The sequence below is a fragment of the Mus pahari genome, chromosome 14, assembly GCF_900095145.1.
Source record: "Mus pahari chromosome 14, PAHARI_EIJ_v1.1, whole genome shotgun sequence".
Taxonomy (NCBI): Eukaryota; Metazoa; Chordata; class Mammalia; order Rodentia; family Muridae; genus Mus; species Mus pahari.
In genome coordinates this window covers 53116400-53140811 of record NC_034603.1, presented here as the reverse complement: position 1 = coordinate 53140811, position 24412 = coordinate 53116400, and the positions used below count along the sequence as shown (strand labels likewise).

Sequence of the window (24412 nt, the reverse complement as noted above, 5' to 3'; positions counted from 1 at the left end):
CCCTCCCTCTCTCCCTCTCTCCCTCTCTCCCTCTCTCCTCTCTCTCTCTCTGGGAGGCTTTGGTTTTGTTGTTGTTTGTTTGTTTTTGTTTGCCATGTTGTAGCTAGAGCCGCATACTATGCAAGCTCCCTGTTTCCGGCCTAAACATCTAACCCTAGAGCATGAATTTCTCCAGCAGTTACTTAGGCTTTTTAAAGACACTGATAATCAACCCCATCAATGTACTCTTCCGATTTAGGAGACAAGAATGTAAATCTTTATAAAATGCACTACAAAACATCCTGTGAGAAATACTGAAGTAAACAGAGCTAAGAAAACAACAGAGATGATTGATTTGATGTCATTCCTAGAGTTGTCTGTATCTATAACCAACATAGGTTCAAAATAAGGACGACATTACACACATACACTGCACTTCTGACTCTTTTTTCTTTAACGCACATCCAGCCACCTAACCTCAGCAGTCAGAGAATAGAAGATTGAACTCTGAGGTTTTTAGGATTATGGAAGTGCCTCTGGCTCTCTCTCCCTCAGGTTCCAGTGTTGAGCACTGTGATCTAGGCATGCCTGCACAAACCTAACGCCAGGCCTCAGGCCTGAGCTGCACAGCAGAGCCTATGCCATAACTCCCAAAATAATTACTGTAACGTTACAATCTGCAGTAGGCCTGTGTTATCAAATAGAAATTTTAATATACTTATATTTAAGTATATGTTTATAAGTCTCTTATTTTTCCAAATGTTTAAGTTATTTTTATTATACATCAGAATATAGTCCTAATTTCTTGAGCCTTATTACAATGAATGTATTCATTTTTAAAAGCTCATTTTTCTGAGTCTAATACATCAACACAGTTATTATCAAAACTAAGACAGAGGTGTCAGAAATGTATCCCTCATCTGTGCAATTGTCCATCGCCTCCCCATCACCAGGCTAACCACTGACCTCTTCCCTGAAATGAATCCATACTGCCTGCTTTAGAACTGAGATGCTATGTAAGACGTCATCAACAAGCACTCACACAGGATTGCTGGGTCTGTTCACCAGAAGCAACAGCAGCTTGTTGAGCTTGCTTACATCACAGAACAGGACGTGCTGCCATCTCTGTATCCATTTTCCAGTGGTCCCTGTTTTCTGAACACTGTCACTCAAAATGCTATTTATTCAGTATTCAACACTACTTTCTGTGTGGCTGTTTTATTTCTTTGAGTTGATTATGGAAAGGCAAGATGCTGTGGTCAGATATTAAATGCTTGACAATGCCAAACTCTGTTTTGAAAATGACAATCATCTTACATTTCCCAGATGCTTACAAATTTCAACCACTGTATGTCCTTTTAAATTGTAATCATTCCAGTGGCTAATCTGTTATGTTTCCTGGTTTTAGTTTGCATGTTGCTCCACTCTACGGATATTTACATCGTGATTTTCACAAATTTCAAACTGAGTTTCTTTTCACATATCTGTATTTGCTTAAATTTTATTTTATTACTTTTAACTATGAGAGAGCAGAGACACATGAGTGAGTGCAATCATTCACCCTCTGAGTCCAGGAGAGAGCACTGGAGCCGCTGGAGCTGCCTTTAGTTTTTGATGACGGCTAATTTTGTAACAGTGAGAGGCATTCCCCCCCCATCTCTGAGTCAAGAGGTATATAACCTGTACTCTCTTTTTTGAAGTTTCCCTGTCTTAGATTTAAAATTATGTGATCTATTCCAAGTTGATTGTGTGTATGTTTTTAATTAAAGGAATATCCTGTTTTCCCAGCCAAATTCACTAAGAACATTATACTTGTCTTGATAAATTAATTCTATTTTTCTTAAAAATTAATAGATTATTCTATTCCTATCTGTGTTTAACCATACAGTCTTTTCTTCTGCAATATAAATAGTTTTATTTATCTTTTACATGATTAGTTTGACTAATTTTATATTCTTTGCAACTCCATATAAGACCAGACATTATGCCACATGCCAGCAATCCCAGGATATGCAGAGGCACAGAGCTCTGTGGACTCAAGGCTGACTCAGTCTACAAAGCAAGGTCCAGGTCAGCCAAGGCTGCACAGTGAGACCCTGTCAGAGACAGGAAAGAGAAAGAGGACGGGACAGAGGTGAGAGGAGGGAAGAAAGAGGTGAACGGAGGAGAAACAGAGCAGAGAGGGGGAGTGGGGAGACAGAGTCGATTATATTTAGCAAAAACACTCACTCTCAAAAATTAACCATTAGCAAAAGTAAATCCAGGGAGGTAACTATGCTGTAGGGAGGTGGGGTATAAATGATAACCTTGTTGACAAATGAGTAGAAGCTTCCCAAAGTTTATCTCTGTGAAACCTGAGGACCAGCATGCTTAGCTGCCATCAACACTCAGAAGCATGGAAACCCAGACAGCAAGCAATATATGTTCTGAAGTCTAAGAGAAAACCACTTAAGTCCTCTGTAAATATGGAACAAAGTAATACTAAGTCCTCAAGATCTGTAAGTGGCCAGACCTGGTGAGATTATACCTCTAAACCCAGAGCTTGTATGTTGAATACATAGCAAAATTTATCCCATGGAAAATTATACACAGATGTATACTCAACTACAGCTAAGTTAGTATCTTAACTAATACTCAACTTATAGCAAGAAACAGACTAATCTGACTGAGGCAAGCTCCAGGCTGAAGCCCCTCACTGGAGAACAAAGAGGCAAAGCAAAAGACCAGATACCGAGGGCTGGGGCCTTAACACACAGGCAGGACTCACAGCAAATCATCAAATAAATCTGGGATTTGTTTTTGGTAATGTATGTATTTGAATATATTTGGGTACACCTTCTCTTTAGGTTCAATAGTATGTGTTATAGGTACATCTAGATAGTTACATAATATTGTTTTTTTTCTCTCTCTCTGTCTGTCTCTCTCATGTGTTTGTATGTGTATACTTATAGAGGTTGAAGTTGGCTATCTTTGAATTTAAATCGGTTTCTCTCTGTATTTTTTGATAAAGTGTCTCTCATTGAATCTGGAGCCCAGCAATTCACCCAGCTGAGTCCCAGCAATCCCCACGTATCCTCGTGTCCGCCCTCCCAGTAGCAGGATTCTAGACACACACTGATTGCCATACTCAGCTTTACCCATATGTGTGGTGGGGATCCAAACTCAATCCTTCATATTTCTGGGGCAAACATTTCACTGACTGAGCCACCCACTTGTGCCTTGTACGTCCAAGTCTACACAGTACCCTCTACATGCATTCCCACTGCCTACTAATTCAGTGTTACCTGACCATAGCTACTCAATCAAGTAAGGATAGGCTATTGCAAATTCAGAGTTGCTTTAAAATTTGTATAGCACAACATGCAAATAACATGAAAAGATATTTGAAATTATGTTATATAGATATTTTAACATGTTATTTAATGTAATAAGATATTTATATTGTATAATGCATCCATGGATATTATATAGTGTATAAAATGTATAAGATAAATATATCACTACCTAATGTAAAACAAAAATACAATTTCTTCTTTTCAAAGCATCAGACACTACACTCATTAATCCCAATCCCACCAAAGTTTCTCTACTCTCACAGGATGACACTAAGACAACTGAAAAGAACAAAAATATCTAGAGTAAGTCTAACCTAATTAAACATAGCCCTTTGCAAGGTGATGAAAGCAGACAGCATATGCAAATCTGTAATGGAACGACAACCCCACCCCAGGATGTAGTAGTCATGCAGGTAATGTTCTCCGGCTGCTTTTGGAATGTTAAAGTACTGATGAACAGTGCTGTTAGATGAAACTTCTCAAACCTTACTATGCTGTAAATTCCTGTGATACAGTCAGTATGGTGGCTTGTGACTGTTAGAGTAACCCTTGGAAGATTAAGATAAAAAGACATAATATATACGTATATGAAAGGAGCGGGGGGGGGGATAGGAGGCTTACAGAGGGGAAACCAGGAAAGGAGATAACATTTGAAATGTAAATAAATAAAATATCCAATAAAAAGAAAAATATAAAAAAGAAGACATAATACATGCATATATGAAATCATCAAAGAAGAAATAGTTTTAAAGAATAACTTTTTAAACCATAAGTTTGAGATGAGGCTAGGTTTGAGGTACAAATAGTTTGGACTATACAATAAAATGACTTGAAAATACAATTTTGAGTCTTTATAGTTATTAGTAAAAATAAAGACAGGGAGTTTCATGACACTTTGCATCGATCAATAGGAATAGCCTCTGTGGGGAATATATCCAATTAAATTGGAATATCCAATTAAAACCTCTTTAACAATTAATTGCCAAGTGGCCACCTCCTCTGAGAACACAGCATTAGAATAACTGGGAGAACTTTTATTCTGTTAAAGATGCAGCTAACGTCCAGAGGCAGAATGTTTAATCTGCTTTGCTGGAGCCCTGACATTCATGTTCCTCTTATTAATCCATGGAAAAGCAGCGTGTCTGCTAAGGAGGGACATCATTAACATGTCACTGTGCTTCACTTCAAAGCCCCAGCAGCTCAGCTGGCAGAAGTGATGCCTCTGGAGTGCAATACACTCTGCAATGAAGAAGACTTCTCTGGACTTTTCACTGAATGCCAGTCAGGAGGTTTAGCCCACAGTGTCCTCATTGCTGTGCCCAGGCGAGGAACTCACTTTCATTTCTGTTTCACAATTTAGTAAAGCGTACATCTGTCTTGACATTGAGGGCGATATGGTGTGGAACATACTCACCTACTGTTTTTATTTCTCAAATAAAATGTAGTTTTCACGGGATATTTATAATTCATATCTACTATAGAGTTTAATTTTGAATATCTTTATAATGTCTACATGCCAGCATGGACCACCCAAACAATTCAGATGAGGCAATAAATGCTACTTAAGGAATAACTTAGAAATGAGTGCATTTTATTCAACACATGAATTGAAAATAATCTAACTTGGGCTGCTGAGATGGCTCAGTGGGTAAGAACACCCGACTCTCTTCCAAAGGTCTGGAGTTCAAACCCCAGCAACCACATGGTGGCTCATAACCATCCGTAACAAGAACTGATGCCCTCTTTTGGAGTGTCTGAAGACAGCTACAGTGTACTTACATATAATAAATAAATAAATTAAAAAAAAAAGAAAATAATCTAACTTGACAGTGCTAGAGTTTTTCATAATCATGATCATAATCATGAAAAACTCTAATGGAATTATTAAATTTAGCTTTTCAGTGTAAATTCATGTAGATCTAAACTAACAGCTCAGTAAGCAAAGTGAGTGCTTACTTTTGGTCAGAATGTGTAAGGAAATATTCTTATTGGTGAAAACCTCAAAACACCACAGTGAAGGAGGTAAAAAGAGGAGCAAAGAGCACCTGGTGGGGTCACTATGTGTTCAGATACTATCTGAGGTGGCCATTTTATACCCTCTTTTATTGATTAGAAAAGGGAGGGAGAATTGATGCAGGGCCAAGAAGATACAGTAATTGTTCATGTGAACTGAAATGGAAAGGAATGCGGAGGACATAATATGGGCGGCAGGAAGTTTGAAGTTGGTTGCCTCTGTCCCTCTACACTTTATTTTTCTAAAGCAGGGTCTCTCGTGGGATTCTGAGACTGAGGCAGGAAGATACCAAGTTACAGCTAAGTTACAGCTGAAATTTGGCAAAAGTGGGAGGTGGGAAGAGAGACTAGACAAATAAAAACTTCGAGCCGGGCAGTGGTGGCACACACCTTTAATCCCAGCACTTGGGAGGCAGAGGCAGGTGGATTTCTGAGTTCAAGGCCAGCCTGATCTACAGAGTGAGTTCCAGGACAGCCAGGGCTACACAGAGAAACCCTGACTCGAAAACAAACAAACAAACAAACAAACAAACAAGAAATGAAGAAAAAGAGAAAAAAAACTTAATTTTTTTTCTCTGAGAAAAAAACATTAAGAGGAAAGAAATGCAATTTCTTACTGATTGGATAAGAAAAATATGTCCATAACAAAAATGGAAAGGAGGAGAACACTCTTCACTAAGCAGAGAGCACTGACTAAAGGTGGAACATTAAAGGAGGAAAGGAGGGAGAGAGGAAGGAAGGGAAGGAGGGACAGCAAAATGAATCATGTCTCTGTTAAGTCCTGACCATAGATTGACCTGACACAGAAGATGAGCTGTGCAGACCCAGCTGAGGAGAGGCAGGGCCTCTGAGACCTGTGAGACCTGTGAGACCTGTGAGCACAAAGCAGGGTTCAGTAACCTCCCAGAGGCTGCTGCTCACACATATGAGCAGAATATAGCAAGAGACAACAGCTCAGTGGCTGCAGACATGGCTCAGAGGACCAGAATTAGGTTTCCAGCATCCATACTGTGGCCAAAAACTGTCCCTAACTGCAGATCTGGGGGATCAGATGCCCTGTCCTAGCTTCTGTGAGCATCAGTCACTCATGGTACACACAGACACAGAACAAACACCCATTTATATATAATGAAATAAACGCTTCTATTTTTTTTTTTAAAGCTTAAAAGTTCTGAATTTGGTAAGAATAAGTGAGTCATAAGCTAAACTGGAGGGTGGGTGCTGACCTGGGGAAGGGCCAAGTCCTGTCCCAAATGCTCCCTGTGATACAGAAGGACTTTGGGAAGGGGAGTGCTCATGGAGAGAGCAAATAGCCCTGTGCAGACTTGACTTCTTGCTCAACTGTGCTAAACACCTAAAACTGCCCTGAATAGTAGAACACAAAAGTTCTCTAGAAAATGTTACTCATTTTGTACCTAAATAATTCAAAGCAAAAGACGTATACCACCCATACTGAATCTACAAGGTCTCAGCAAGACATCTCCAAACAAATCATAAATACTACCATTAAAATATTTGTTTTGATTCTGGACTCAGAGTCTCAGCTAATAAACAAGTGTGGGAATGCGAAATTAAAAAGCAAACTGAACACAGCTGCTCAACAAGAAGTTTCACAAGCCTGTTTACTGGCATCCCTTAATTTTGTTTCTGAAAGGTCCCACAGAACACAAAGGCAGCAGTGACCCACCATCGGGTCCACTTCCCTCGCTAATCCGCACTGTGCTGGTACTCCACCATGCACGGCTTACAGAATTTTTACGTTGCCCAGGAGATGGCTAAAGGTCTTGGTTTTTTTCTTACCTCTATTGTCCAGACATATTATATCATATAACTGTCATCTAAGACTATGTCTCTTTTTAAAGAAAAAGACTAAAACAAGTTATATATAATATATCATATCCTTAAGTATAATATGATTCATAAAGTAAGCTGGCCTGAGAAGGTCCAACTTAGAAACAAAATGCCACCAACTTCTTTTATGTGTCTTGATTGTTTAAGAACCTCACTAACTGCAATATTCCAACAAGCACTATTGTTATTTGTTATCTATTACAACTTCCATAAAAATATCAGTTTTAAATAGCAAGGCATGATTAGTGGGCAAATATAGGTAAAAATCTCATGATATAAATGAAACATCCTTGGGAAAAGAAGAACTGCTTCATTTAGTAAAGAATCTAAAACTTACTGTTCAATTAAAAACCCATCAAGTGAAATGAAAGAATCAAATACATCAACTATGTTGATTTGAATACAAAAGATGTATACTGCATTAAGATCCACTCAAATTGTAGAATTCAAGACCTAACAATATAATTCTGCCAGTAAAGGGAAAAAAACCTCATTTCATATCATCATGCTTAATACCCAGCTTAGTAATGAATCTGTAAAGGAGAATTCAAATGGAAAGAATTCAAATTCAAATGGAGTATCTCTGCTACCCTTAACACTTAAACTAAAGAGAGGAAAAGGGATCCCTGTCATCTCTTTAGACACCTGTGCAGGAGGACACTGTATGTGAACACGCACATCTAAATGCAATTAGGAACAGAAGACACCGAGAAGTCACACAAAACACTAATGAAATTTGGGAATAGTGGACCAAGCCTATGTTCCACCACCCCAGACTAAGGATGGAGGCCAGCCTGAGCTACATATCAGAGAGAAAAAAAGATCACCTAATGACAAGTGCTTACTAAAAAAATCCCTGCCTAACCAGGTGTCTCTTTGTAAGAGACAAGTGAATGTTTTCTATCCCTCTGTGCCTCAGTAAGTAACAGCAGCATTCCCAACAGGAGAAGCCTCCCTAGCCAAACAGGGGAGACCTCAGATGGATGCAAGCGACTGCATACACATCTGTCAGCACAGGAGTGCTCAGGGGTGATGTGAAATTCATAAGAATCCAAAGGGAAGTGGGCACCACAGACAGAATCACACTGGTGACCAATGGACAGTGACAAGAGCATAAACTTCCAAAGCATGTCTCAAAATGTAACTCAAACTTCCAGAGAATCTCAATAGATAGTCATCTGTGCTAATTAAATCAATCCTACTGATCCCCAACAACTATAATAAAAATCTCTTTTCATCAAAAGTGACTAATTAGGATATCAGACAGGATATTAATCAAAAGTGCTTAGTATGACTCTCATTTTCATCCTTCATTTGAAAATGGGGGGAAAACACAGATCATTCCATCAATTCAAGAGATATGATCACTTCTAAAACTAAGATAATAATAAAACTCTCAGATACATCACACAAATGACCTAAAGCCTGTACATTAGTAAGGACAGAATCAGCTTTGAAGCAAACAGCGGTTTCATCTTCTGTTTAGAAACCAATTAGTCAATATTATCCTGGGCAGAACTCAAACCAAGAAACTGGCATTTGTTCTGTTCATGCTAACAGTGAAAACTGGCTTTTCTTGCTAGGTGAGAACTGTTCCTAGCAGTGGATGACTGGAAACTACTGTTCTAGCTCACAGGTCAATATTTTCTTTAAAAAAAAAAAAAAAAAAAAAAAGTTTAGAGGAAAAGCAGATAATAGGGCATTCCCCATTTTTTTGGGGGGGGGGGTTGTTTTCAAGACAGGGTTTCACTGTGTCACCCTGGCTGTCCTGGAACTCACTCTGTGGACCAGGCTGGCCTTGAACTCAGAAATCCACCTGCCTCTGCCTCCCAAGTTCTGGGATTAAAGGCATGTGCCACCACTGCCCAGCTACATTTTTAGTAATATTAGTCATTATCGCATGCTTTGGGAGCAACAAGAAGGCAGAAGAGTGAGGGAAAACAGAGAGAAAACTAAAAGTAAGTTACTACACTGTCATGTGAAAAAATAACTCTTGTAACAAATAACACATGTCTCTGATATATTAAAATTCAAGTTAGCAATAATGGAATTTAAGGCATGGCTATGAGGCAAAATTAAGGCTACCTCAGGAGCACTGCTTGCCAACTGCCGCATTTCAAATACCATTTCACAGATGATGAAACTCTGGGTGGATGAGGTGGAATGAATTGAAGCCTGAGTCATTCACAGATCACTTACTGGCCCTATTATTATCTATGATACACATGCACTATGTGTTTCTCCATGTGGGTTTGTGTGCATGCATGCATGCAGTGCCCACGGAGACCAGCAGAGGGTACCAGATCCCCTGGAGCTAGAGATACAGCCAGTTGGTGAGTCTACATGTGGGTGCTAGCAGCTGAATCCGTGCCCTCTGCAAGCACAGCAAGGGCTTTAACTGTTGGGCTCTCTCTCCAATACCCAGCCCCATTACACATTTTCAATGTCCAAACTTATTACCTATTAAACTATGAGATACATGGTTTTTACAAAAAAAAAAAAAAAAAAAAACCTACCACTAGTATTAAAAGCCATACAGCATACTGGCTTCTCGTGGGCAGGGAAGTGGGCCACAATGCCATCACTGTCTGAGTCCTCACTTACAAGCACCTGCAGAAAAAGACAGAATGGTTAACCTTAGTGACTAATAGCATGCAGCCACAACACACATTCCTCAATCCCTTAAAGAAAATGCCCACACTACACTGAAAGGGTGTTCTCATCCAACTGAACTCAACTTCATCAATCCATATATGCCCCTCCCAGATGGTTTATAAACTCCAAAACAAACACTTGACATGACTATATATAGAGACTGTTAGAAAAAAAATCACTTTCCCCCTGTTATTAAAGAGGTCAGTGAGTGAAAAATACAAATAAACCAAATAATAATGGAGTAATTATTAATTGTAATTTGTTTAATGTTTTACACTCTTATTATATACATGTGTGTCCACTCAAGTGGAAGTCAGAGCCTAACTTGCAAATCAGTTCTTTCCTATCAAGTAGATCTCCAGTCAGCAGGCTTGGCAGCAGGCTCCTTTACCAGCTGAGCCGTCTTGGATTTTGAAATAAACTGTTCTATAGTGTTACAGACACACAAGAAGACGAGGCAGAACGATTCCTGGTCAGCCTGAGAACAAAACAGGAATCTAGCCTGTAAGGATGTTGGTAATGTCCTATCAGCATTTACCTAAGTGACCCTGCCTTGAAAGACAAAATAAATTCTTTGCCTAATAGGCACAACAAGGACTGCTGCACTGTTGCCAGGCTTAAGCACTTGACAGGTTTACTTGGGTTCAATTCACATGCCATAAAAGTCACTGATTTCAATCTCACAGTTCAATGATTTAAATAATACTAAACTATCATAGTAAGCTGTTACATAAAATGTCTTCAATTGTTACCATAAATTTTCTTGTCATATTGCTTGGACAACCCTCTAACTCATTCTTTGAATATAATCATTCTGTTATCTTTTCAAAGACTTCTAAGATTTTTATTATTTTTCTGATTTTTGCTCATCTTATTATTTTTTTGCTTCATTTTTGAAAGGATGTCCTTCTGCTCTCCGCACTATTTCCTTAAGGAAGGAGTCGTTTCACCCCCTAACAAGCTCGGGTCTACTCACCTTGTTCTACCCACTACCAGAAATTTCAGGACAGTTTACCTCCATCAAGTTCAAAATACTTCCTAATTTTATTAAGTGTCTTTGATCTGCCTGTGATTTATTTACAAATCCACTGCTTATTAATAATTATTTAGAGATTTCCTAAGTTTATTTATTTTGTATGTGCAAAGAAAACATGTATTAGGCTATCAAGAAGACTAAGTAGGTAAAAATCCTTGTCCAACAAACCGGACTATTTGAGGTCCAGCCCTGGAACCCACAACAGAAAAAAGAACTGACACCTATAAGTTGTCTTCTGACACCTACATGTATGACACTGGCAGGCCTGCATTTGTGTGCGTGTAGGTGCAAGAAGACAGACAGAAGGCAGGCAGACAGACACTCTCCAAAGAGTGGCATGAATATAAACATTCAAATACTATTGTTGTTTTCATGGTGTTTGTACTTTAATAAAATGTTAGCTTTCAATCTAATCTTAATCTAGATACCTCTATATATGATTCTACTTATAGTAGTAACAGAGAAATTACTGATATTGTTAAACTTAAATATGCTACATATTTTAATATATCAAAATTAGTTGTTATCCCAATGGTCCTCTTTTGTGTTTTTTAAAAAATAGCTTTAGCTAGGGATCCTACTACAAACCAATAATCCCTAGAATCATGAAGCTAAGGCAAAAAGATTTCAAATATAAGACAAGCCTGGGCTATACAAAGACACCTTGTCTCAAACTGTGTGTGTGTGTGTGTGTGTGTGTGTGTGTGTGTGTGTGTGTGTTACTATTTCTTAGTGGTCCCTGAGTAGACCATCATATGTATACCAACATATATTTTCATTAATATTGAATGAATTTTAGTAAAATGTGGACCCTTGTTCAATGGCACATTTCCACCAGAGATATAACACTCATGTGTACTATCAACTCAAAAAGTGGCCAATATACCCTTTTTTAGATATTAATAATAAATAAATGAAGGAGCTAGAGAGATGGCTCAGGAGTCAGGAACTCCGGCTGCTCTTTCAGAGGTTCTGAGTTCAATTCCCAGAAACCACAAAGTGGCTCACAACCATCTATAAGGGGATCTGATGTCCTGTTTTTGCATGCAGGTGTACATGCAGACATCTATATAAACTATAGTTTACATATATCTAAAATAAATCTTTAAAAAGAAGAAATAAAGCATAGGGAGGCATGTACGTGTATGTATAGATCTTGCTTTCTGATTCATAGATGATTACTGTTGTTCTATCTGTGTTTAGAGACAAAGGTCTTGCTGTGTAACTCAGAGTCAATCTGAGTCGAGCTTAGAATCACCCTGAAATTCTGATCCTCTTGACTTCACCTTGTGACCCTTGCAAAAAAACTGGTGGATATTTCTTCTAATATTGCTTCTGTCCTTCTCTTTCGCATTCTTCGAGATTTCAAATGCAAGTGCCTACATGCATGGCATCATTCCCAAGGCTTCCAAGCTGACACTTGCAAGTGTCAGAGATGACCTGCACCTCACAATGCCAGTACTGGACAGCTTTACCTGCCTTGGTTGGGGCTGTCATCAGTCCACCTAAAGAGTCTCTTTAGCAGAAATCTCTTAATTCTACAGTCAGACAGAAATATTGGAAAAGAATGTTGACAAATGGACAGTTGTAGAAATATACATCAAACACTAGACTCAGTCTTTGTGAGATGTTCAAATCACAACACTATGGAGAAGTATAATCATAGTTGTGAAGAAAAGGAGGTGACAGAAGCAATAGCACAAAAGTCAATCAGGACATGGGAGACAGATGTGGGCAGTCTCTGAGTTCATGGACAGCCTGGTCTACATACACAGCAAGTTCAGGGTCAGCCAAGGCTACAAAGTCAGACACTGTCTCAAAAATAAATAAATACATACATACATAAATATAATACCCCCCACCCCCCCACACACACACACCAAGTAGCCTCCAAATATGAATGAAGAGAATGAGATATAGTTAAGGTTGAGGTATAGGAATGAATTATTTTTAAAATAATTGAAACATATTGAATATATTGACAAATGAGTTTCTCAGAGTCTAGTATGTAGTTTTAACTTGAAAATTTCTTACAATGAGTTGTGAAGATTTCATTTATGAATTATTTTTCTGTGAAATGTTTGTCATCTGTTCATTTTCTATGTTAAATATTTTAAATCCTCATCACATTTATACCCTAGCCCCTAGACATGACCTTGGGAGGCAGTTAATATTTCATACTCAACTAGATATTAATGATAAAAACAGAAGCAAAAAAAGACATTAGTGTTGACATGTAGCAAACTCAAGCTATGCTATAAAAAAAAAACCATGACTGTTCTACGTACAGAATGCACAAAAATAAACATCAATACACTCTTGGAAGGGTTCTCTGTATTGTTTCATTACCGTGCATAAAGCTTCAAATCACTAAACCATCATTAGTGCAGGATAGTTTTCCTACAATAGGAGCTGACTACTTATCTAAGCAGGATGAAGTCATAATTTGCATCAAAAACTGTACTAAAGGATACAGCACAAATTAACTAATAAAAGCTGTATGAGGATACCAGGTCAGAGGCAAAGCCCAGCTCAGTTTAGACGGCCAGTCTGAGGGATTTGATTTCATTTATTGGTTCTGCCACATTGCTAACTTCGATTACATAAATGTGTAAAAGGCAAATCATACCACTTAACTTCTCCAGTCAAGAAATGCTTTTAAATAAACCATGAAAGTAACAAAGATGAAAATGGACACAAAGTCAATTAAATCCATTCCTCCTTAATGCAGTTCCCATGCGATGATCCCATCGCCATAAAATCAAATTAATCAATACAGCAAAAGAAAGATGGTGAATCCGATTTTATATGCTGCCAGAGTGTACGTGAAACTATATTAAAGTCTCAGTGGATTTAAATCACAGAGGACAGTGTGCAACTGCTGAGATGCACATGGGAGGGGAGAGCATGGCAGAGATGGGTGCAAGCCACACAACTTGCTAGACCCGCTGCTGCGTTCCCTCTCATGCTCTGCAGTACAATGGAAAGAAGGCTGCTTCTCCAAACTATCGCAGACAAAGCTGTCTTGCTGAAAAAAGGGATTCATGTAAATGAAAGAAAGAGGCAGCATTGTACTACAGGATTCTGATTGCTCTGAAAAACATAGTTCTGTGAAATTGGGATACTACTTATTTCCGTCCTAGAAATTAGACAGACAGATAATAGATAGATAGATAGATAGACAGACAGACAGACAGACAGCAAAACTGTGGTGTTCCCTGAACTACAGTGAAAAAAACATGGGAAAAACAATCTCTCTTGTAATACTTCTCAATAAGCACCTTTGGTTCAAGAATGATCCATTTGTTCACCATAGAAAAATAATTCCCATATCCCTTGGCTATTTTACAGAGTGGCCCCTGAAATCCAGGGCTCAGACAGACAGATATGCCAATCCACATTAAGTTTTTTTCTATCTCTCTGAATAATTTTCTCTAATAGTCAATAGAAAAACACATACAAAAGAACATTAATACAATGTATTTCGTTAACTTCAATGTTATGAAGGAAGAAGCAGAAAATTACTATTATTCAAAATTTAACACAACCAATCTTAACATAAAAGTTCAAAGAATTTTGTCTTAATTGCACCAAAGTCTACTCTCTCAAGTGTCTTTTGATCCTTCTTCAGCACACAAGTAGCTACCAAAAGTAATTTTTCATCAATATGCTGACCCATACACTGTGGACACAGACTTCTCAACAAAATATGCAATATTAAAGTCAGTACTTTAGAAACTCATTCTGAATGTAGTATAAATACATACTCTATATTAACAGTGTTTTTAATAAACTTACTACTTTTTGTTCTAGCAATAGCTAGTATTTCTTATAATGATATCCTTAAACAATAAGATTTTAAAATTATGCCGTTACAGAAATATTTTAACTACAATATGAAAGAAACTGAAAAGGAGAGAAATGTGGGAGGTGTTTTGCCAGAAACATCTTATGATCAACAATACAAAGGCAAATCCTCTTCTGAGTCTCACTGAGTCACTTTCTAAATGATTCTAACTAGATTTATTGTCTGCAGATATGGGATTTTATAGCATTTTTCTGGCTTGAGATTTCAAATTTCTGTGTTTGCAATGTGTGAGCTGGGTGTGGTAGCTCTTGCCTGTAAGCCCAGCACATGCAACACTGAGGAAGGAGGACTGTCACTGACACCCTGGGGGACAATAAGACCTTGTCCTTTTTTTTTTTTTTTTTTTTTTTAAAGATTTATTTATTTATTATATGTAAGTACACTGTAGCTGTCTTCAGACACCCCAGAAGAGGGCATCAGNTAAAGATTTATTTATTTATTATATGTAAGTACACTGTAGCTGTCTTCAGACACCCCAGAAGAGGGCATCAGATCTCATTACGGATGGTTGTCTATCATATGGTTGCTAGGATTAGTCGGCACTCTTAACCGCTGAGTCATCTCTCCAACCCCCGAGACCTTGTCCTTCAAAAGCTAAAAAAATAAAAAGGCTACAAAATTTCAAAGAATACACTAAACTAAGGTAACTACTATTACTTATTTTCTTATTTCCATCACACATGCAAGTTTCTCAGACTGCTTTCCTATCTTTCCATGTCTGTAGGAGAAATGTATTTATTTGGTGGTATAGATTATACATGACATTATACCAAAAACCTGTGTAAACATAATACTGCAAAAAGGTGGGAAAGTATTTATAAAGCACATGTGGTGAGAGGTAAGAGGCGATTTCTTCAGCTTTCCCTTTAGGTTTTAAACATTTATGACTGAAAATAATGCCTGCTTTCCTAGGATGGGTGAGAAAAATCAGACAAGAAATGATTTCTAAAACTACGAATCACTCTGGGCAAAGTACCTTTGGGTTGACTCCAGCATGAGCCCCCCTTGCAGATAACGTCCGGGTGCTTACCTGGCCCTCTCCAACCGTCTCAGTGTCTATAACTGTGATGATGCCTGGCACCAAGGGGCTCCGTCTTGAGTTGCAGTGTAGGGCAACATCATCTTCTGTCACCCCTGAGGGCAGTGTACCTGTCAGTTGAGTCACTACTTTCCCAACCATTGTCAGGCCACTTTTCAGTGTCTACATAACAAGAGACAAAACATAAAGCTTACAACAAAATGTGAAGTCTAAACAGGAATATGTACTTGAATCAATTTCCTAGCCTCAAGCCCTTACAATATCTTACATAGAAATAAACACCACAGATGTTCTGTTAGCCATTCAACGTAATTGGAAATGTCAGCAAAAACAGCACCAATGTTACTGTGCTGGCCATAATACCATAATTAAGTGATAATAATTACAAGAACAGAGCTATTTCATTTAATAGCTAAATATTTACAAAAATATTTCTTTTACTGTTTCCCCTTAATGTACATATTTTAGAACACATGATTTAGAACAGAGCAGGACATGTGACAATGTTTTTTAAATATTGTAATTCAATATCTAAGTGGGAAAAGATTCTAACTCTAAAATAGTCCTGTGCCATTATAAAAGACTACACACTGAGAGCAATGGTAGTAACTATTACTACCATTATTGTATAGAGAAAACTATAAAATAACAAATTTTTGAAGGAGATGATTTTCATAGGAGCCAGAACAGGCAGAGTAGACTACGATATTAAAGAACAGTTCTTCTGTGATGCTGGTGAAAGCCTGTCATTATGGGGAAAATAATCTTACCTGTAATACGGAATATTCTCATTTATTCAATTCATTCTCATTCTTCTACTCTCTCTCTCTCTCTCTCTCTCTCTCCCTCCTCCCTCCCTCCCTCCCTCCCTGTGTGGGTGGGCATGAGTGACCGTGTTTCTTAGTGGTCACTTAGGTTTAGTGCTGTTTGCCTCTTTTTGTTTGTTTGTTGGTTGGTTGGTTGGTTGGTTTTTGTCCTACTAGAGTATTATAAAGATAAACCTGTTATTTCATAGATACTTAGAGCCCCAATATGGAAATAAAACTTTCTACATTGTCTTGATTTCAGAGCAGCATTCAAGATCAATTTTTATACTTTTAGATTTTTTTTCCCTCTGCTTATCACCCATTCCATCCGAATTTCCTTATGTAGACAGAAAGAAGTTAACTTTCCATGCTAAGGCTAAGGAAGAAGCTGTGCAAATGAGATTCTCTGATTACAGTTATAAAGTCCTGACTTGTGTTTACCAGTTCTCTCCTCACAGACTTATAGCGATGTGTTTTCTCCACACTGTGGTCAATTGATTTAATAAAAATTCCCAGGGTTTCTTCTTGTTATCTGATAACTTAACGCCAACAGTCTTAACAGAGCAACACCATTAGCACTAATGGATATAGGACAACTGATAGGGCAGGAAAGGTTCAAAACGGCAGGGGAGCTTGCGGTGGACCTGCCTGCAATGCAAGAGAACATATAATATGTCTACACTTTATTACAATCACATGGTCAGCTGCCTTGCTGCTACAATACTGTTCTGTGAGAGCACTTTTTCAAAATAATCCGGGATTGAAGGAAATTTAAATATATTAAATATACTCCAGATTGTGCAAAAATGCCATCCAGTTTATCACCTCTATTCCTAGGTTGTACCTTGCTCAAACCATATTTTTGTAGCAAGTCTGTGTGCCTCTTACCAACTTGGATAAGGTGGGAAGACAGACAGACCACCAGTGTCCGAGGACTATAGAATCATATCTGTTACCCTCAGGAACAAGTGCTTAACAATGTACTTCATTCTAATAGGATATGGACATCATGAAAGACTGCTAAAATTTTACTTGTGTCATTTCTAAAGCAAAGTCTTCCTTGGTCAGAAAGCACTCACCTTCCCTGGTTTCCTTACCACTAATTTGAATGGCTTCATCACACACTTGGGGAATATAAAGTTCAGGGGTGTATTTTGCTTGAAAGATGGTTTTATCAAGCATTCTTGGGGCCCTCGTAGATGGGGAACACCGCTTTCCGCTTTCCTCGTGTCTTCTTGCTGACTCTTCCTCTACCTTCTGCCCTGCTCCCTAGCACTTCTTTGCACTTTTTACATGCCCCAGTTCTAGTGCTATTCATTGGCATAAAAGCGTGAGCCGACGCTCAGGGGCAAACACAGAGGATATACAACCAGACACGTTCACACTGAAAGACTTGCTTGATAAGGCTTGGCTGCGTCTGCCTGGGAACAGCTCCATTAGCACTGATGGCGTGAGAGCGGCAGCTGAGGCATCTCAGAGGTTAACAGGCCTCTGCTCGGCTCTCACATCAATACACTGGCGCCAGGTTCCCTAGGTCCTTCAGAGGCTTACTCAACAACACTAACAGAATTGGTGTAAGTCATTTCTTGTGAATTATTGAAACAAACATTTGGCTGCTAATTGAGGAACACTAATGTGTTTTATAATCACTGCAGTTTGAGATTTTAGCACAAAACAAAACAGTTGCAATTGATTTGTGGGTTTGTGCCCCCTTGGCTTTGGTTCTTTGTACTAGAATTCAGCAGAGAGAACTTTGCTGGTCATCTTATTCATGTATATTTTACTATGGAACTTTTGAGACCAGGGACCACTCCTCAGCCACGGGTGAGCTAGAACAAAAAAAAAAAAAAAAAAAAAAAAAAAAAAAAAAAAAAAAAAAAAAAATCAAAGAAATCCAGGCCCTCTGGTGGGGTACCCAGGCCTAGAAATAATCTGTTCTTCTAGAAAGGTTCTAAAGATACTACATGACACACATGCCACATTTTTAGAATTAGAAAGTCATGTATTGTAATTACCCTTGCCAGAAACTACCACCTGATTAGACTCCTCCCCTTCTTTGGTTTAAAACATAAAGGGGCCTGCAATATGGCCGGTGTTGGCACCTGCCTGCAATCCTAGCAGTTTGGGGACTGAGGTAGGGTGATACCCCTGAGTTCAGTGAAAGGTTGATGGGTTTCAGGAAACCATGTGACGGTAATCCTAATGTGATTAGGGTTCTGCCTCTTCAGGGGTGGAGGGTACTTACAACAGAAGAGTTAACCTCTTTTGTATGCAATAGAGCTTTAAACAAATCTTAGGATAACTTCTGAAAAATATGGAAGTAAACATCATAAGTACCTAAGGGGGTATTCAACACAGGCAGGAATAGAGCTCAAACCAGGACTAACAAGCTTGATTTGCTAAAAGAATTCAGTTATGTAACATGTAATCATTTAAAAAATTAGGCATAATCTTATTGCTCTTATTCTTATTAACTGCACTATTTATTCAGTCTTGTATTTGTGTTTCTGAGCAAGTTAGAGACAGACAGACATGGTATTGCCATGTTGCACAGGAAGTCTCGAGAATATGAGCTCAAATGAGCCTTCTATTTCGGCTTACCAAATAATTGAAATAACAGGTATAAAAGCACCATACCTGCCTCGTAATTATTTATCCTTAAATTACAGAAAGAACACGAAAGTAATCTTTGGAAGTTGTGTCTCTTTGTAAGTATAGAGGTGTGCATGGTGAGAACATGGAGGCCAGAGGCTGACTCAGTTATCTTCCTCTTCTGTAGTCCACCTTCCTTTAAGGTTGAAATGGAATCTCTCACTTGAATCTAGAGCTTGCTGTTTGGTCAAAATGCTTGTCAAGCAAGCCCCTAGGAGCCTTCTGTTTCCAGTCTCCCCGGCAATGGAGTACATACCAGGCCATCAAACTCAGCCTGTAAGTGGAGGTGCTTCTGTGTGAGTGGGAGTTGGGGTAGGATAGCAGTCCTCCAGGTTGTACAAGCACCTCATCTACTGAGCCATCTCCTTAGTCCCTTTATTTCAAATAAATTTAATACACTCTGGACCAAAAAAGTATATTGCCCATACCAACAATACAACAGCAATAAGAAAAGGAAGGATGCTGGATTATACTAATTCATATAGTTACCATGCAAAATTGGAACTACTGCATTTCTTGGAAGGTCAGTTTTTTTTTTTTTTTTAAAGTTTTATTTATTATATGTAAGTACACTGTAGCTGTCTTCAGACACTCCAGGAGAGGGCGTCAGGTCTTGTTACGGATGGTTGTGAGCCACCATGTGGTTGCTGGGATTTGAACTCTGGACCTTTGGTAGAGCAGTCGGGTGCTCTTACCCAGTGAGCCATCTCACCAGCCCCAGAAGGTCAGTTTAACAATAGATAATATGCAGTACCTTACAAGGAAATACTAGCATCTGGAGTAAAAATTACTGCAACATTGCAATTCTCTCTATGTACAAAAATCCACAGAACGGATATAAATTAAAATCACTCTGTGTCTGAGAGGTGGAGGCAGGAAAATAGGAATTTTGGGGTCATCTTCAGCCATACTGAGTTTGAGACTAGCAGGGGCTACATGAAAGCCTATCTTCAAAACAATAAAAATACCATTAAATGAATTTTTAATGATTCAACAATATTTTAAAGGAGCTTTAAAATACTCATGCTTTCAGATATAAATCCAAATAAATAGATGCTATATATGTATTTTTTTTTTACTGTTCAGTTTTCAAAACTATTTAATGACAGACATTTAAGTTGGTTATAAATATAACTTAACAACTCAGGAATTGAATTAAAAGTATACCTAAAAATTTAACCTGTAGAGCTGTGGATACAGAACAGGAAAGGAATACATGCTTATCACACATAAATTCACTCAATAATAAATGCCCTTTTGAAATTAATCGGACAAAAGTGTTTTAAATTTAGTATCTTCAGTGAGACCTGGCCTTGGTCTCACTGTGTACCCTACACTAACCTGAACTTGAAGTGATTCTCCTGCCTCAGCCTCCCAAGTGTAACAATTACAACTGTAAGGCAACAGGATATGATAAACTTAATTTCTTGGAGCCTAAGTGAGGAAGACCTGAATGCACACCTCATATCCCAATATGGAGGTGTGGGATGTACAGGGCTCAGACTTGTCATTTTGAATTCATTACATCAAGCCTCATATCCATATACCCACAACAAAACATTTTCTTAATGAATGCAGGCCCCTTCCCAGACCAAAAAATTTAAAAAAAAAATAGAAAATAAAAAAAATAAATGAAATCCTCTAACTACAAAGTACTAAATTGTAGCCCCAGTAGGTCACTGAAAGTAATGTACAGCCAGATCCACTAGTACAAGACAGTTGAGTTCAAGAATTCAACATTCAAAACAGTATCTCTTTGTTAAAAGCCGGGGGGGGGGGGACACTCATGAGTCTGCCTAATTACTGTCTTTCTATATAAGAAAAGTAGAAATATAAACATACAGTGCTGTAAGTGTAAAGATATTTCCTTACTCTGCTTTCGACTGGAAAGTATGTAACGGTTCTCATCGAGCCCAGGGACATATTCTAATGCACATCCTGCAAGCATTTGTGACAATCTTGAAGTATTTTTGTATTTAACATGAAACAGTGTGACCTTTGATTCTTTCGCTGTGGTTGACTTAGACTGTTGTCCTCTGAGCAGCTGTGCTTTTGATTACATGCTGTCATTCAGATTCACTCTGACCTCCCTAGTATTAGAACTGCTCTGTTGTAGACTTCACAATTCAAAAGAATGGTGGTTGTAAGAAACCTTATAATCAGCTCAAAGTTTCACAGGCACCATCAAAATTAACCCTCAAACACACACAGAGAGAATTCAGTGGGCAAACATCAAGGGGCCAGCCTCTAGATATGAAAGAATCTTTGAATGTGTCAGGGGACCAACTCAAGTTTTCATGAGGAATTTTTTGGAGTCAAGAAGATTCAAAACTACTCAAAGATGCACAAGGATGTCCATGAGCCTGCCAGTGTGGTGGACAATGCACATCACAGAAGGACCCAAGGCTCCAGCTCAACCATGTACAGTCTGTTGCAAAATGGGATTAATTCATTACCAGTTGAATCCAGTTGCAATACATCCAACTTTTTAATGGAGTAAGTACAAACCATACAATCTTCCCAATAAAACTATTAACCTCAAAAGATTAACTTCCAAATCACAAATTCTCACAGTTGGCAAAACATTCTGACTTCTCACATGTATTCGAAACTTGTGAATGAGAGCAGATCTCATCACAATTCAGCAGCTGAACCTGGTAATTGTTGCACACAATCACAACTTGTAGAAACGTGTGAGGTACTCACTTTAGCAGCACTAAGGACAGTGGCAGTGTAAGACTGAATGTTGTCTCCACAGGCTCCTCCACGGGACTGGTGACAGCGAATCAGCTGTGATGAGGAGGGGAGAACACAGAGTCATTTTCTATTAAGCTGTTTAACTCTGCGTGCTATTAGACAGCAGCTATTTACCATGCATAATAAGGACGCTGGGTGGGAATGTTTGCATGAGTGTATTGCAGACAAAACAGCTAAAAGCCCTGCTGAGACACATTTACCCCTTTTTATATAATCTTCTGGTGCCACTAAGGCAGTTTCATGCTCAACTATGGTTTTAATTACATGATGAACAGGCTTTAAGAATTCATAAACTCTGAAATGGTAGGATTCAGGGTCTGGCAGCCTTTCCATAAATAAATTTAAAAAAACATAATCAAAGGACTTACATATAACTTCCTAACATTAAATATTTGACATACTAGCAAATTGGATGTTTTCTCCTCTTAATTCCTTACAAAAATTATAAAAAAACTAAAACAACAAGCAAATATTTTAGGATATTTGCATATCCAATTGTGTCTGTGGGAAAGTGGACACAATGTGCATAAGCCAAGTGCGCACACACGCACGCACAAACTGTCCATGTCTGAGAGGCCACTGGATTTGCTACTTAGAACAGACTGAAATTCCAATTATCAATGAGAATCCTAATTTTAATTCTCATTTGCTCAGCAGAAACTTGAGACCTAACTCTTCACTGGCAACAAAACACTTGTATTTGTCAAAAATGATGAAAATTAAGATTCAGGTAAACATTTTTAAAGTTGAGTCAACATCAGAGAATTAGGACAGCATGATGATGTGTGGTATTGTAATAGTTATTTTCAAGGCCTATGAATTTAATTCAAGAAAAAAAATCAGCCTTATGTGACCTGTATCAGAATCACATATAATCCCTTTATTCCTCACAGTAATATGAATATAACAGACTAAAACACCTGGTACATGAAGCTAAGCTATTACTGAGTCACGATGAGTAAATTGCAAGGTGTCTGATCAGTAAACATATCTGTCACAAATTACAATGTGGAAAGTGATTATTTTAGCTAATAGAAAGAATGGCTTCTTCATTCAACCACTGATCCACATTCAAAAATTATGAAAATTATTCCTCTGCTGCCTCCTACTGCTTAAAAAGAGAAAGGCAGGTGTGCAAAGGCTGAAACCTAATCCCTGCAACAAGTTATCAAAATACTCTTGGACAGCAAACATCTTTGCCCACTAAACCATCTCACCATTGGAACAAGAGCAAAGCAAATACATATATTAAAAAAATACATAAAAAGTAAAAATAAATGATCTCATATTAAAAGTAGACTTAAAATATTTAAAGACAAATAGAAAAATAACGAATAGTCAGAAACACAGTATACAAAAATTTATATTCGCATCATTTTTAAACTAAATTAGCATACAAGTGGACTATAAAATAATCTTAAGCAACATGGTCATTAACGAGCAAATAAACTATTTTATGTTTGTAAAAGGAAAATATAAATAGCTACATGAACATATTATATACATTGGTATAGAAAATACGAATATGTAAGGAAATATACACATTAAATCATAGTCCAAGTAAAATGGAGGAAGACCAGAAGAAAAAGATGACCAAAAAATAAATGACTAAGACAAGCTGGTGACACAGCTCAGCCGATGAGAGCATTTGCTGCCACACCTGAGTTCAACGTCCAGAAACCGCATGGTAAAGGGAAAAAGATGACTCCTCTAGGTTGTTCTCTGCTCCATACATGCTTGTGTACATGTATACATACAAATACACAAACACACACTCACAAACCCCATGACAAATTGTACCCTATGAAGACAGCTGAACTGTGCACCTACAGTTTCAGGAAGTAGTGGCAGTAGGCATGCCTGTTGAGGTGGAACAAGTGAGCAACTCCGAACCACCTTTGAATTACAGAAACTGAATACAAGATGCTGACATCCAAGTCTCCCGTGCAAAGGAAAGGACAGAAACTATGAAATGGAAAACTTGGAGCCAGTATCAACACAAACACTTTATATTTATATCATGAGATTGTGCATATATAGATGAACAAATATGTACACGTTCCCGTTTTCTATATGTTAAGTAGCACGTATGTATATACTAGATGTTTCCATTGAAGAGTCCTATAAAGACACACACCAGAGCACAAAGACCCACAGAACAAAGCTGACTTTCTAGAAAGAACCAGATGGAGACTGGAGGGAGAGATGGAGCTTACCAATTAACTCCCAACTTCCTGTGATTTCAGCTCCAGAAAGATGTGACAGCTCTGGCCTCCTAGGGCACTTGCAGTCATGTGCACATGCCCACACACAGACACACACACACACACACACCACACAAGCAACTCACAAACAAATAAAAACATTAAAATAAAACCTTTAATAAGTGCAAGGAGAAAGAAGATCCAGGAAAATGGTTCT

The 24412-nt window shown here is 38.2% G+C and overlaps 1 protein-coding gene across 9 annotated transcripts in view; it reads right to left on the bottom strand.

The window, feature by feature from the left end:
• The window catches only part of Bcas3 (BCAS3 microtubule associated cell migration factor), a 487192-nt gene that overhangs the window by 344810 nt on the left and 117970 nt on the right, over positions 1-24412 (bottom strand). For all 9 annotated transcript variants that reach the window (XM_021213444.2, XM_029545996.1, XM_021213443.2 and 6 more), the window contains exons 11-13: positions 21941-22024; positions 15768-15938; positions 9695-9788 (exon numbers count right to left, since the gene is read on the bottom strand). In XM_021213444.2, coding sequence (XP_021069103.1) covers positions 9695-9788; positions 15768-15938; positions 21941-22024 — 349 coding nt within the window. The remainder of the gene's footprint in view (positions 1-9694; positions 9789-15767; positions 15939-21940; positions 22025-24412) is intronic.